This window comes from Brachyistius frenatus, unplaced genomic scaffold (genome assembly GCF_029030835.1).
Source record: "Brachyistius frenatus isolate BFR_SWC_R1_liver_20210118 unplaced genomic scaffold, ASM2903083v1 Contig_325, whole genome shotgun sequence".
In the NCBI taxonomy this organism is placed as follows: domain Eukaryota; kingdom Metazoa; phylum Chordata; class Actinopteri; family Embiotocidae; genus Brachyistius; species Brachyistius frenatus.
The window spans coordinates 90129-101794 of NW_027210924.1; the positions used below are offsets into that span (position 1 = coordinate 90129).

At 44.2% G+C, this 11666-nt stretch overlaps 1 protein-coding gene and 1 long non-coding RNA gene across 3 annotated transcripts in view; one reads left to right on the forward strand and one right to left on the reverse strand.

The window, feature by feature from the left end:
• Positions 1 to 11666, forward strand: part of LOC138635725 (uncharacterized) — a 37787-nt gene that overhangs the window by 15889 nt on the left and 10232 nt on the right. The window contains exons 2-3 of the long non-coding RNA XR_011312168.1: positions 1158 to 1464; positions 2272 to 2353. This is a non-coding gene — a long non-coding RNA (uncharacterized lncRNA). The remainder of the gene's footprint in view (positions 1 to 1157; positions 1465 to 2271; positions 2354 to 11666) is intronic.
• On the reverse strand, positions 1318 to 8457 carry gprc5c (G protein-coupled receptor, class C, group 5, member C). Of its 2 annotated transcripts, XM_069723345.1 has the most exons (6): positions 8410 to 8457; positions 8244 to 8292; positions 5100 to 6132; positions 3147 to 3247; positions 2557 to 2684; positions 1318 to 1406 (listed from the first exon to the last, which is right to left on the reverse strand). In XM_069723345.1, the coding sequence occupies exons 3-5, from the start codon at positions 6076 to 6078 to the stop codon at positions 2562 to 2564; spliced, it is 1203 nt and encodes a 400-aa protein (XP_069579446.1). In that variant the 5' UTR covers positions 6079 to 6132; positions 8244 to 8292; positions 8410 to 8457; the 3' UTR covers positions 1318 to 1406; positions 2557 to 2561. The 2 variants fall into 2 exon arrangements, with proteins under 2 accessions (XP_069579446.1, XP_069579447.1); XM_069723346.1 differs by lacking the exon at positions 2557 to 2684 and having other exon boundaries at positions 1326 to 1406; positions 8244 to 8439.

Below are 11666 nucleotides of genomic sequence, written 5' to 3' on the forward strand. Positions count from 1 at the left end.
AATATTGGAATCAGCAGTCATGCAAAAGAAACCAGCTTCGGCTTCTATCAGGAATACAAATCATCTCGAGTACATTTTCCATCACGTACGTTGACTGACCAGAAAACACACGATTCTTAAACATCACGGGTGAATTTTTATTTGCGGAACATTAAAAACAAAACTGTGTCTGAGGTTCTCGGTCATCAAATTATTTCCATAATTTACAGTAAAGTCATTTAAAACAACTGAAGTCTCGTCTACTTATTCAGATATTTATCCAGCTTCGGTCAAAAGATTTTTTTACTTCAAGGGTTTCTTTTATTTTGTCTTTCTAAAAGCTGAAACTGTTTTTTTTTGTTAATATTAAAATGCAAATGTTATCTGCTGCCATACTGGAAAATTAGCTCTCGCTATTACCATTTTTACAAAAGCAATTTTAGTTAAAATTATTAAAACGTAAAAGTCATTCTACTGATTTTTCAGTTTTCTTTCTAATAAACTTCATATCTTCATCTAGGGTGGTGCAGTGGTTAGCACCGTCGCCTCACAGCAAAAAGGTTCCGGGTTCGAATCCGGTCCTGGGCCTTTCTGTGCGGAGTTTGCATGTTCTCCCTGTGCTTGCGTGGGTTCTCTCCGGGTTCTCCGGCTTCCTCCCATCATCCAAAAAACATGCACCTCAGGTCAGGTTACCTGGCGCCGCGCTAGTGGCAGCCTGCTGCAGCAGCTCCCCCCTGAGAGCCCCCCCTGAGAGCCCCCCTGCTGTCGCGAAGAAATTTCCCCTCGGGGATTAATAGAGTGAAATAAAAAAAATCTTTTGATTTTGGACTTTATCGACCGATGAACCGCAGACAGGACTTCAGCTCGAGTCTCGTTAATTTAAAGATTGTTCAAAATTATTTAAAATAATTAGATACCACAGTTGTGATTTAAATAGTATTAAATACACACATTCATACAGGACTTCCATGCAGACACAATAACAGCATATTTTGTATTTACATTAATTCCCAACCAGAAGCTCCAATTTTACAATTTGTGGTTATTAACAATATTCACAACCCCAAAAATATAAATCAACTCCTTTAATTAAACTTACCTGTGCACAATATTTATGATTTTTTTTTTTTTATGTGAGTGAATCTTTGCGATAGTGTTTCTGTTTTTGTTTTTTTTAGGTTTCACACCAGAACCGAGTCCAAACCGTCGAGACTCCCGACCCGCGAGTGAGACGTCACTCTTCGTCCTTGTGATCGGGTCCGGCTCACAAATCGCTGGCAGCAAATGGACCAAAAAACAAAAGGGTTCCTCTTCGAGCCCGCCAACAACAGCGAACGTACAAAGTCAGCGAGTGCAGAAGAGGAAAGTGAAGATGTTCGGTGTCGAGGGCTCGTTCACCACTGGGACGTCCGATGAAGACCGTGACCCTACGGAGGACCAACAAAGATGTTGATTAAATGGCGACATGTCAATCACTGTTTGAAGGTTTGAAACATGTCCCTGAATTAAAGCCTGCAGCTCTCTCAGGATGGAGGACGCTTAGGTTCACAACAGAGAACTCCTTTCTGCCATTTCACCGCCGACTATAAACTATTTAGGTGATTATTATTATTATTATTATTACGTGAGGAATATTAACGAATGTGACTAGGGAAAGTATTTCAGATGTAATGTGACTTTGGCGGGGGGAAAAAAGCAGAAAAGATATTTGTAGAAACTTTAAACAGCTCCTTCAGTGTGTTTGTTTCACACACACTTGTAAAATAACTAAATATGTCTCCACACAGTTCTGTTTGTTAAGTTACCTGTTTTTTCCTTGTCATATTTTTTTTTAAGTTTATTTGCATTTAACAAACACGTAACAGTGCTAACGACAATAAGCTCACAGTCGAACCTCTGTAGTTCGACTGTAGGCATTTTTGCAGTTATGTGCAAAATAATATGGCTAAATACATCGTGTAGTTTCTGTTAGTTGCCATCGTGGCTAGCTGTTGTCGTATGCTACAACATTTGCTAACATTGGTCGATAATTGAGCAGCTAATCATGCCAAGGAAAGACAGAAGTGTTGTGTTAGCTGTAGCTTGTTGCCAATTCAAATTGAATAGTCGTTCTCTGTCACATTAATAAAATCCTGAGCTGCTTCCTCCATGAATGAGAGAACTACAAACTTTTCACAGCCACCTTAAAAAAAACCTTGAAGCAAGAATTTTCTTTTCTTGAGAAGGAGCACGGAGAGATTACAGGAAATCGTGAGAAATCAAACACCAACGTCATTTCTTGTATTTGAACAGAAGTGATGGAGGAGCACTCAGTCCACCACCGAGCACAGAAGAGGTGTAAGACACGAGGCCTTCAGAGAGCGAACGCCACAAGGTAAGAAGAAAAAAAACAAAAAATAAATCCAGACAAAGAAGTGATTCATAGTGAACCTGTAGAAGGAGTTGCTATGGATACAGCAGGAGCTGCTTGAGAGGTCGACATGCACAGAGGGCAGGGGATAGAAAAGCATCTGGAGGCAAAGCGAGTGATAATGAGGAGAAGAGGTGTCGGGGGGGTGGGGGTGGGGGTGGACCTACGCTGGTCAGTGTGTGTGCTGGGTTCCCGGCCTCGGTGTGCGTGTTGAGGGCGTGCTGGTCCCGCTGTTGGCTGCAGAGCTGGCGGAGGCTCTGGGAATGCTCATGTCAAAGGACGGCTGTGATGGGTGCTGCGTGGAGTCATCACAGTATTGTAGCATTCAAATTATTAAAGCTATAATTTTCCGTTTTATGAAGTGTGTGCTGAAGGCTGGGTGTCACTCAAGTTTTGGACCCCAGTACTGAAACTTTGACTTCATAACTAGTCATTTTTTCCAATACCAATTTTATAAAGTCCAAAATTGCATTTGTACATTACAGTGCAAATCTTTAGCTTCATGCATCTTAGAGGGGGAGAGTGTGACCCCGGGCATTAATACATATTCCCTAAAACACCTGGAAGGTGAGGATTGTTTCAGGAAAACTGTACATTAAGTAATCTGCAAAATGGTTTCCTCAAAATAGATCAAAGTCTACTGTCAAAGGTTCCTCATTTCCATAATAATTTGCCTTTCCCCAGGAAAAGGTGACATTTCGCTGTTTGTGTCACATTCAAATGTGTTTCTGTGGTAGCGAACCGCTGTTATACTCACGTTCCCCGCTGCTTTGGTGATGAGCGCCAGCTCGGTGGGCTGGTACACCGAGCTGCGTAGCTGCCCGGTGTAGCCGCTGTACGGGGACACGGGCTTGGTCCCTGTGACAAAAAGGACAGATGACAATTATTATTTATCTCCCAACCATCCCTCTCTCTCTCTGACTGTGATATCTCTGGGCTTCTTTTAAAGTGCCGCCGTTCTCCGGCTATCGTCTCTCGGATCTTCGTACCGCGGCCGGTCTTTTAGCAGAAGGCCGGCCTGCAGAGATGCAAGCGAGAGATGACTTTTTGTCACACTCGGTGAAATAATATTCCGCCGGATGCGAGTGCTGCCGCGCCTCGGTCTCCGTGGAGACGGCGCAAACACAAGGGTGTGATGCTTCTGGTGGGAATCAGGAGTGGGAGTGTGATGCAGCGGTTGGGGATCTTGAGACACTCATTAACGGGAGTGAGTCAGGAGGCTGCACTCCCTCTGAATTCTTGAACTGATCCAATTGTTTCCCGCCCGACTGCTATTGGCTCTTTAGTCATAGTTTACAATACAAATAAATCATCTGTTTAAGGAGTTAATGATTAACGATGATGGTGCTGCTGATGGTGCCGCAGGTCTGAGCATTTGTATATTTCAAACAGAGGTGTGTACAGTACTTAAGACATCAATTAAGAGCTGAAGGTCGAACATTTGACTTTAATTACGTAAAGGACAACCAGAAGTATGTTGCGCTGGTGATTTGGTCAGTTTAAAGTTGGCCTGACCAATAGAGACACAAGAGAAACATTAACGGGCAACAGACCAGGCGGAAATAAACAGGAATTATCCGTAAACATCAGGGGGAACTTTTAGTTTTTGTGACTGAAGGCATTTGAATTTAGCTTTTATTTGATGCTATTATGCACAAATCATACAATTATGGTACGTAAACTATCTGAACCGCATCCTCCACGTCAATATTTATTTATATGTAGATCTATGAAAATGTATGTGGAAGATAAAACCTGAATCTTTAGCCACCATCCTCATCAGGAAGGACTTCCTGTTCTGATCTGTCCGACTCAGCTCGGGTCTTTAACCTGCAGCGGATCAGATTCTGTGGGCTCATCACGTTGTTGGAAAACAACCTTTTGGGGACATTTTTTGCTGCATATTTGCTCTGCTCATGAAACATTCACTCATCTCTGCAAGGTCGCTGTGTATCCTCTGATGAACTGCGTGCATTATAACACTAACGAGCCTTCGCAGGACAGACTGAAGCCTGAAGCCCTGCTGGAGAGTTTAATGAACTCTGTCAGGCAGTTTACTGTGTGACTAATGTGTTGCATGCAGTACTTAAGAGCTTAAACGCAAACCTTACAAATATGTCAACCGAGCAAATATTTGCCTCCAACAGCAGGAGTGAACAAATGGAAACACCGAGCTTTGCATAACCTTGCATAACCCAGAAATTCATGCATCAATCAACATATTTTTATGTCCGCATGAAAGGGATCTTTGAGAAGTTGCTTGCCCTCTCTTTCGGAGGCTGTAGCATCATGTCAGCCACAAAAAGTATCATAACCTCAGGAACCTCAGGAACTTATCCCACCACCGTTTCCCTGTATGTTCAGTGGGTTTTAGGTCCTAAGTGGAATATTTTTTTTTAGTAGTTTGAGAAGTTAATGTGGATGTTTTGATGCCTTTTTTTTTTTTTTTGCCCCGAGTGTTTTTATAGATCCTTTTGGTTCCTTTGGTTAAAGGCTGGGACTCCCCCTCTGGTCTGTAAGAACTAAAGAAGCCTTTCAGATGAGAGTCTTCAGAGAACACTTTGATTGGACCTGGATGAATGAGAGTCTTTGCAGATGTTAATCGGAATCCGTGACAGTAGTTGAACCTACAAACAGCAACTGTTTTCAAAAAGCTTTTCCCATCAGTAAAGATATAACATTAGATAGAGCACCAGGCTACCTACTGTACCTTGGCTGGGCTCGTCCATCGAGAAAGCTTTATTTTCCATGAACATGTTCTGGGAGCCCTGTTCCTTCAAGATGGTCTCGTAGCCGACGCCTCGGCTCGGGTACAGATCTTCTCTGTGGTCCTGCTGGCTCCCGTCGTCTCTGGTCATGCAGCAGACTTGAGGAATGGTGTACGTGATGATGAACGCCCAGGCGTTCGCCACCAGAGCGATGGCCAAGGTGGGGTCGTCCCACGTCGGCCCGCCGGTCCGCTCGTTCCCGTACATGTACATGACGATCCACGCCACCCAAATCCCCACGGAGAACAGGCCGGCCGCGAGGACGCAGCCGCCTTCCTTCTTCCACTGCGAGTGCTCGCCCGCCATGACGGCCAGACTCGCCGCCACCACGGCCAGGATCAGGGTCATCACGTAGATCAGCGCCATGACGAAGTCCTGGTTGGCGATGATGCAAGGCGTCGCCGCCGCTCTGCCGGTTTCGGCCGTGGCGTTGAGCGGGTGGCGCACCACGGTGATGATCAGCCACTCCGTGTTGATGACCACCTCCACCAGCCACAGCCCCACCGCCCCCAGACACACCACCCAACCCCGAGGCCCGCTGTCCCGCCGGGCCAGGACATTCAGCCTCACGCACTGCATTAGGAGGCAGGCGAAGCAGCCGCCGAAAAACACCCCGAAGAGGAACCTCCGCGAGGCGCAGGTGGAGAAGTCCTTCCCCACAATGAAGGCGAAGGTCAGGCTGAAGAGGCCGGCGGTGCAGACCAGGAAGCCGGTGTGGAGACCCACCGAGCTCTTGTAGTTGTTGTCTTTGATGAAGGGCAGGCTGGCCAGCAGCGAGGTGAAGAGCACGAAGGAGAAGACGAGGCCGGCCACCGCGACGGCCTCCAACACGATGCCCCACACCGCCGTGATGTCGCACAGGTTGTAGTAGAGGGAGTCCATGTTAGGCCCGCAGCCCTGAGGGGTGATGTTGGCGGCCATCGGGGGCTGGGACGACTGGTTCTGGGACGACTGGTTCTGGCACTCTGGCAGCACCTGTTCAGATGGACAAACGGAGAGCGTCTGAGAAAGACTTGAATGTGGACTGATGTTAACAAATACTCAAAGTATGTCAGGATCATGTGGTCTCCACCCAATCGAGCAAATATTCCACTTGTGAGTCAGTCGTCAAACAGAATCACATGATGTAAAAAAATTAACCTTTTGAATTAAGTCATAAAATGCAGCGTCAGTCACTCAGCTGCACCTCAGAGGAGGCTCAAACTCTGGACTTCTTCCCAACGCCGACGTTAGTCATTAACTGGATCCGTCAACAAATATTGATTTTGTACATTACGAGTCAGGAATCAATGAGGTGGAAGTGCACCGAAACCGAAGAGCTGCAGGTACAACTGCAGTCAAAATCAATCATTTTCACTCATTTCTCTTGAACAACGCAAAGTCAAGAGTGTCTTCCTTTGTGAATAAACGTCTCCACAGTCCGGGGTCTTGTCTTTCTGCTGTTTGTCTTCGTCCCCGTCAGATCTGATTACCCTCAACCGAGGACGGTCTCGGAGACAAATCGATCGGCGGCGGACGTCCGGCCGTTCTGAATTCTCTGAATATCACAACGAGCATCTTTCTGCAACACAAGGCATCAACGTTTGCTGTTTCTCCACGAACACAGATCGGGTTGGTTGATTGTCGGTTTGTGAGAACTTAATAGACTGTAATTTGTTTGCTTTGATTTTAGGGTGTGACTTCTAATTACGCTTTCCACACAGCATTCATTTCTGAAGTAGTGTTCACCGCTGTCACCGTGAAGAGCTCAAGGACCAACTGTCTTATGGCACGGTGGGAAGGTAGAAACAACAAAGACAAAATGACGTTCAGCTTTCCAAATATCTCACATACTCTAATCTACTAAGTAAGAAATCAAGATTAGACCAAGGACTTTTCCAAGCTGCCTTCAAGTCCTACAACATGCCATCGAAACCATGACAACTCAGAGGAGTAACCATCAAACTCAATTAATCCTTATTTTGCAACGGGAGCCTGACTTTTCTCTTGACCTTGGAAACAGCAGTAGAAAGAACAAAACCCATTTCGGAGCTGCTCGGTAGATCCTTCATTTAACACGGGTCGTCAAAGCTTTTTCCATTATGCACAAGGACTCATTATAATTGAACAGCTTGGACTCCGAAGAGCCCCGAAGGCCTCGGGGTCGGTCTGTGATGTCCAGTTTTTATTTTAATTTTGAATTCATTTGGTAAAATTGAAGCAAATGAAACACAATTTACTTTCTCAGAGCGTCTCGAGCAGCTTTACTTTGTGTCAGACGTTTAATCACATCACTACAAAACTGACACTGATAAGATACAATAAAGGCTCCTAATAGGTACTTGAACGCATCATGAAGCACTGAGAATGGAAGTAATGGGGGGTCAAAAGCACATTTTTGCCTCATGTCCTGTTAGAAGGAACAACTGAGTTGGTGGACATGATCAATGCATCCATTAATATTATCTACTCAGTGTTATTTCAGTAACTAACACACAACACACAACAGTAGATCTGTTCTCACGTCAGCTAACAATCAAGTATTATCGGTTAAACCATTGAAACGGTTTTACAAATACAGTAAACAACCAACTTTAACCAGAGATAAAACAAAGACCCAAACAAAGTAGTGAATATATATATATTCTCTTCTCATTTAACAAAACTAGTGAAGGTAATTATTGTCTTAAATAGTCTATAATTTAAATGAAGCCTATCGATGTGAATTTACTGTTCTCATGTTTGTTTATTTCACCCGGGAGGCCATTTTTACCTGTTATGGATGAAAAGCCAAAATCACGATTTAAATCAAAGTTTGACTGGATAAAATAAGGAGATCAGTCAATTTTATGAAATAAAACTTCCCATCAATAGGTGCATATTTCGATTTTTTTTTTAATTTTTTTTTTTTTATCGTAAGTAACTTAAATTTTTTTTTTTTTTTCTGGCACTAATGATCTTCCACACCTGAAACACGGCGTGTCTAAAAACACAGAAAAAAAACCATACGGAAATCTAGTTTAACACTGAAAACCCCCCAAAAACCATCAGGACGTGAAATAAACTGGTGAACAAACACTGAAGTTGAGAGCGGAGTGTGAAACTACCTGCTTGTCGGCAGACTTCACCTCGGAGAGGCTCGTTGATCTTCACCTGCTGCAAAAACAAAAACAAAAACAAAAACAAAAACAAACGCCGCTCAGTCGGACATAAATCATCCGCAGTGAAAAAAAAAAGTTTTGCAGCGGACTGATTCCAGCAGATGAAGCGCACCACAAAACTTTATGAATCCTTTTACGAGCCTTTTCCTCACGGTGTGGCCGCCGGGATGCTCGCTCTCCCTCTCTCTCTCTCTCTCTCTCACTCCCCCTCCCTCCCCCTGTCCCCTCCCCCCTCTCTCTCTCTCTCACTCCCCCTCCCTCCCCCTGTCCCCTCCCCCCTCTCTCTCTCACTCCCCCTCCCTCCCCCTGTCCCCCCTCCCCCTCTCTGTCTCGCACACACACGCGCAGTCCTGTTTTCATCACTTCAGAGGACATTACGCGGACTTCACCTCATTTCCGGAAGAGGTACCCAAACCTTTAAACCACGCCCTCATTAAATTATAATATAATTATTAACCTTCTGGGTACTTGATTTTTGTCCCTAATAGAGAGGCAGGTCCCCACAATGTCTGCTATACAAGCACACACACACACACACACACACACACACACACACTTTAATGAACAAATCTACAGTTATCTTACAAAACTACTTTTTTAAATAATCTAATTCCTCTTTAAATTCAGCGCCTTCAACTACCTAAACTGAGAAGTCTGGCAGTCATTTTTACCTTTTTTTTTATTCTCACTCATTTCATTTTTTACAATGTTATTTACAGCTATTCCCCTGATCTGTTTTATAAGAAATATTACACGGTGTAAAACCCCAAATGTCCTGCACCAGCAGTCTTCATAATTTAAATACTTCTTCTCTGTAAGGCAGCTCCACTGGGTTTTGGTCATTCAAAGGACCCTCATGGTGTTTTCTTACATGTGGCGGCACCCTGCTGGACACTAATCAGGTTTCTTTGTTTTTTCCATTGAAAGTCTGATCTCCAGTATATCAGACCTTTTGTTTTTCAGGAGAAGGAGACCTAAAGAACCTCCAGCTCACCAGTTCACAACCCCACTCTTTGTTTTCTTGCTTGTGGAGCTCCTTTCAGGTTAATATCATATTTTCTTCCACTGAAAGGGACTCATTAAAGCACCAATTCATCCCAGATGACTTTATTTGATGCCTTTCTCTCCAAATCAACTCCTATTGTTAATACTCCATGGAGGAGACTGGATATTAAGCTGTATGTACTTCATGTTGATAACTGGACCATTTAAACTTGTGAGTGGTGTGCAGAGACACCTGGTGGTGGAAGTGAAGAATACAGCAGCACAGTGTACCAAAGACCAGAACATTTTACTGAATCTTCTCGTTATTCATAATTTTTTTATGTGCTAAATATTTTTTTTCTATAAAACAGTGTGTAGCTGCAACTGCAGTTTAAACTGCAGGTGGACTCATCAATTCTTAGAGAATGTCTTCTGCGGTTTTCCCAGCAGGTGGCGCTGTAGCAACACATTAAAACTGTAACCTCAAACACAACAGCTGGTTGTTCAGAGTTTTCTCGTTTTATTTTTTAAGTCTAACATAAAAGGGTACAAAATTATGAGAAATATATCAAGAATATTTACATTTGATGAAATAGATATGTATTTTATTTGTCTTTCTAGTTTGAACTACTTTTATTATATCATTTATTTTCTACCTGAAACTTGAAGCAAATTTGTAACTGAAGTTTTGAAAAGTTATTTACAAATACATAATATTAATATTCTTATTGATATTGCATCTATTTAAACAAACTAAGATTATCCAATCTTAAAGGTACACTTACTAGAATTTGAACAATATCTCACAGTTTTAACTTTTCTTTGATGGTAACTTTATCAATTTCAACGATTAATTCTTCGTGTCCGGTGGAGGAAAATACATTTTGTGCAGCTTTTCGTGGTGCAACGCTTCAATATTTAAACACCAAGTTTAGGAACCGTGTTCACGATTTGATGTCAGATCAAAAGTTTTCCGCGTCACAGTGCGGTGAAGCCGATGGAATAAGCGTCTCTCTTTAAAGCTGACGGGTGAAGAGTTGAGTCGAGGTGTCGGTCAATGATTGAAGGAGCAGCTCACGCTCAGACTCACACTTGTTGCTCAAGAGCAGATTGTTCTCACTTCATTTGGCCGAGTGGAGGCGTCCGGCCGATCTCCACGGAGCTCCTCCATCTGGCTCTCACCGACGGCCGAGCCGCTTTCAGCTTTCCATTCTCTGTCATTAAGTCCTCCACTCGGCCCCGGAGCCCGACGCCTTTCATCCTCGCGTCCGCTCATCCGGCTGCTCCGAGGCCTCGTCGGCCGTCTGCTTCCACATAGATCAGAAACATCCGTCTCATTCCTGAGCTCATCCCCACGTCGGCTCATCTTCGAGGCTGAGACTCGTATTGAAGCCCAGAGAGACGTTTTGTAGCTCCCAGCAAGTTCATCACGCCGGTTCTCTACAAACGGTTCTCAAAGAAAAATGCAGCCGTGCAGACAGATAAAGGCTCACTGACGATTAGAAACTGGTTTGGTTTTGTAATTGTGAGCCGAGGATGTATACAAATGTGTTTTGTTGGTGTTTAGTTGCACGAGGACATTAAGGACGTAAGAAAACATTCGTCATCTTAGTTAAAAATGGAAAAATCAGCACACGGGGTGCATTAATCCACCTTACACTGCAGCATTTACCTTTGAATAATATCAAGTATTGAAGTGTTTCATGCCTGAAATGCCCGTCCTTACGCTGTATTTGCAGATTTGATATTGATGGCGGTGAATAAACGTCGTATTCATCTTCTCCGGTTGCAAAAGACGTCGCTGACACTGACTCGTGAGGTTGAACGTTTAAATATAGAGTCTGAGTTTGAGCTCTAATAATATCACCGGGGTAGGAAGTCTGATCAACAGGGGGAAAAAAATCAATCAGGATTCTGTATCAGCAGCTGCAGATAAAAAAAAAAAAACTAAAAAAAAGCCGAGTTGACATGTTTTCAGCTGAACTTCCGTCTGATCGGCACTTTGTGTTGCGACACCTGCAGGAAGGGCTGACATCACCGGGTGTTTGAACAGGCACAAAGGACAGGTGTCAGGCAGGCAGGGGGGGCGTGTTACCACTGGAGTTTACCTGTCCTCACCCCCCACCCCTTCCTCTCCCCTCCCCCCTCCAGCACCACCATCAGCTCTGTTCTCTTAAATCAAACTCTGACATCTCAGCGGCCTTTGACTGTTTGTTCGTTTATCTGTCCGGTGTCCCCCCCCCCCCCACCACCCCTGTTATTGTCAGGCAGCAGGGGGCGTCTTCAAAGAACCGCATCTGTGTACAAAGTCTGAGAACTCGGCGTGGAGCCGGTTGACACGGTGACGCACGGCGGGAGAACGAGCGCCGCGTCTCCGACTGTTAC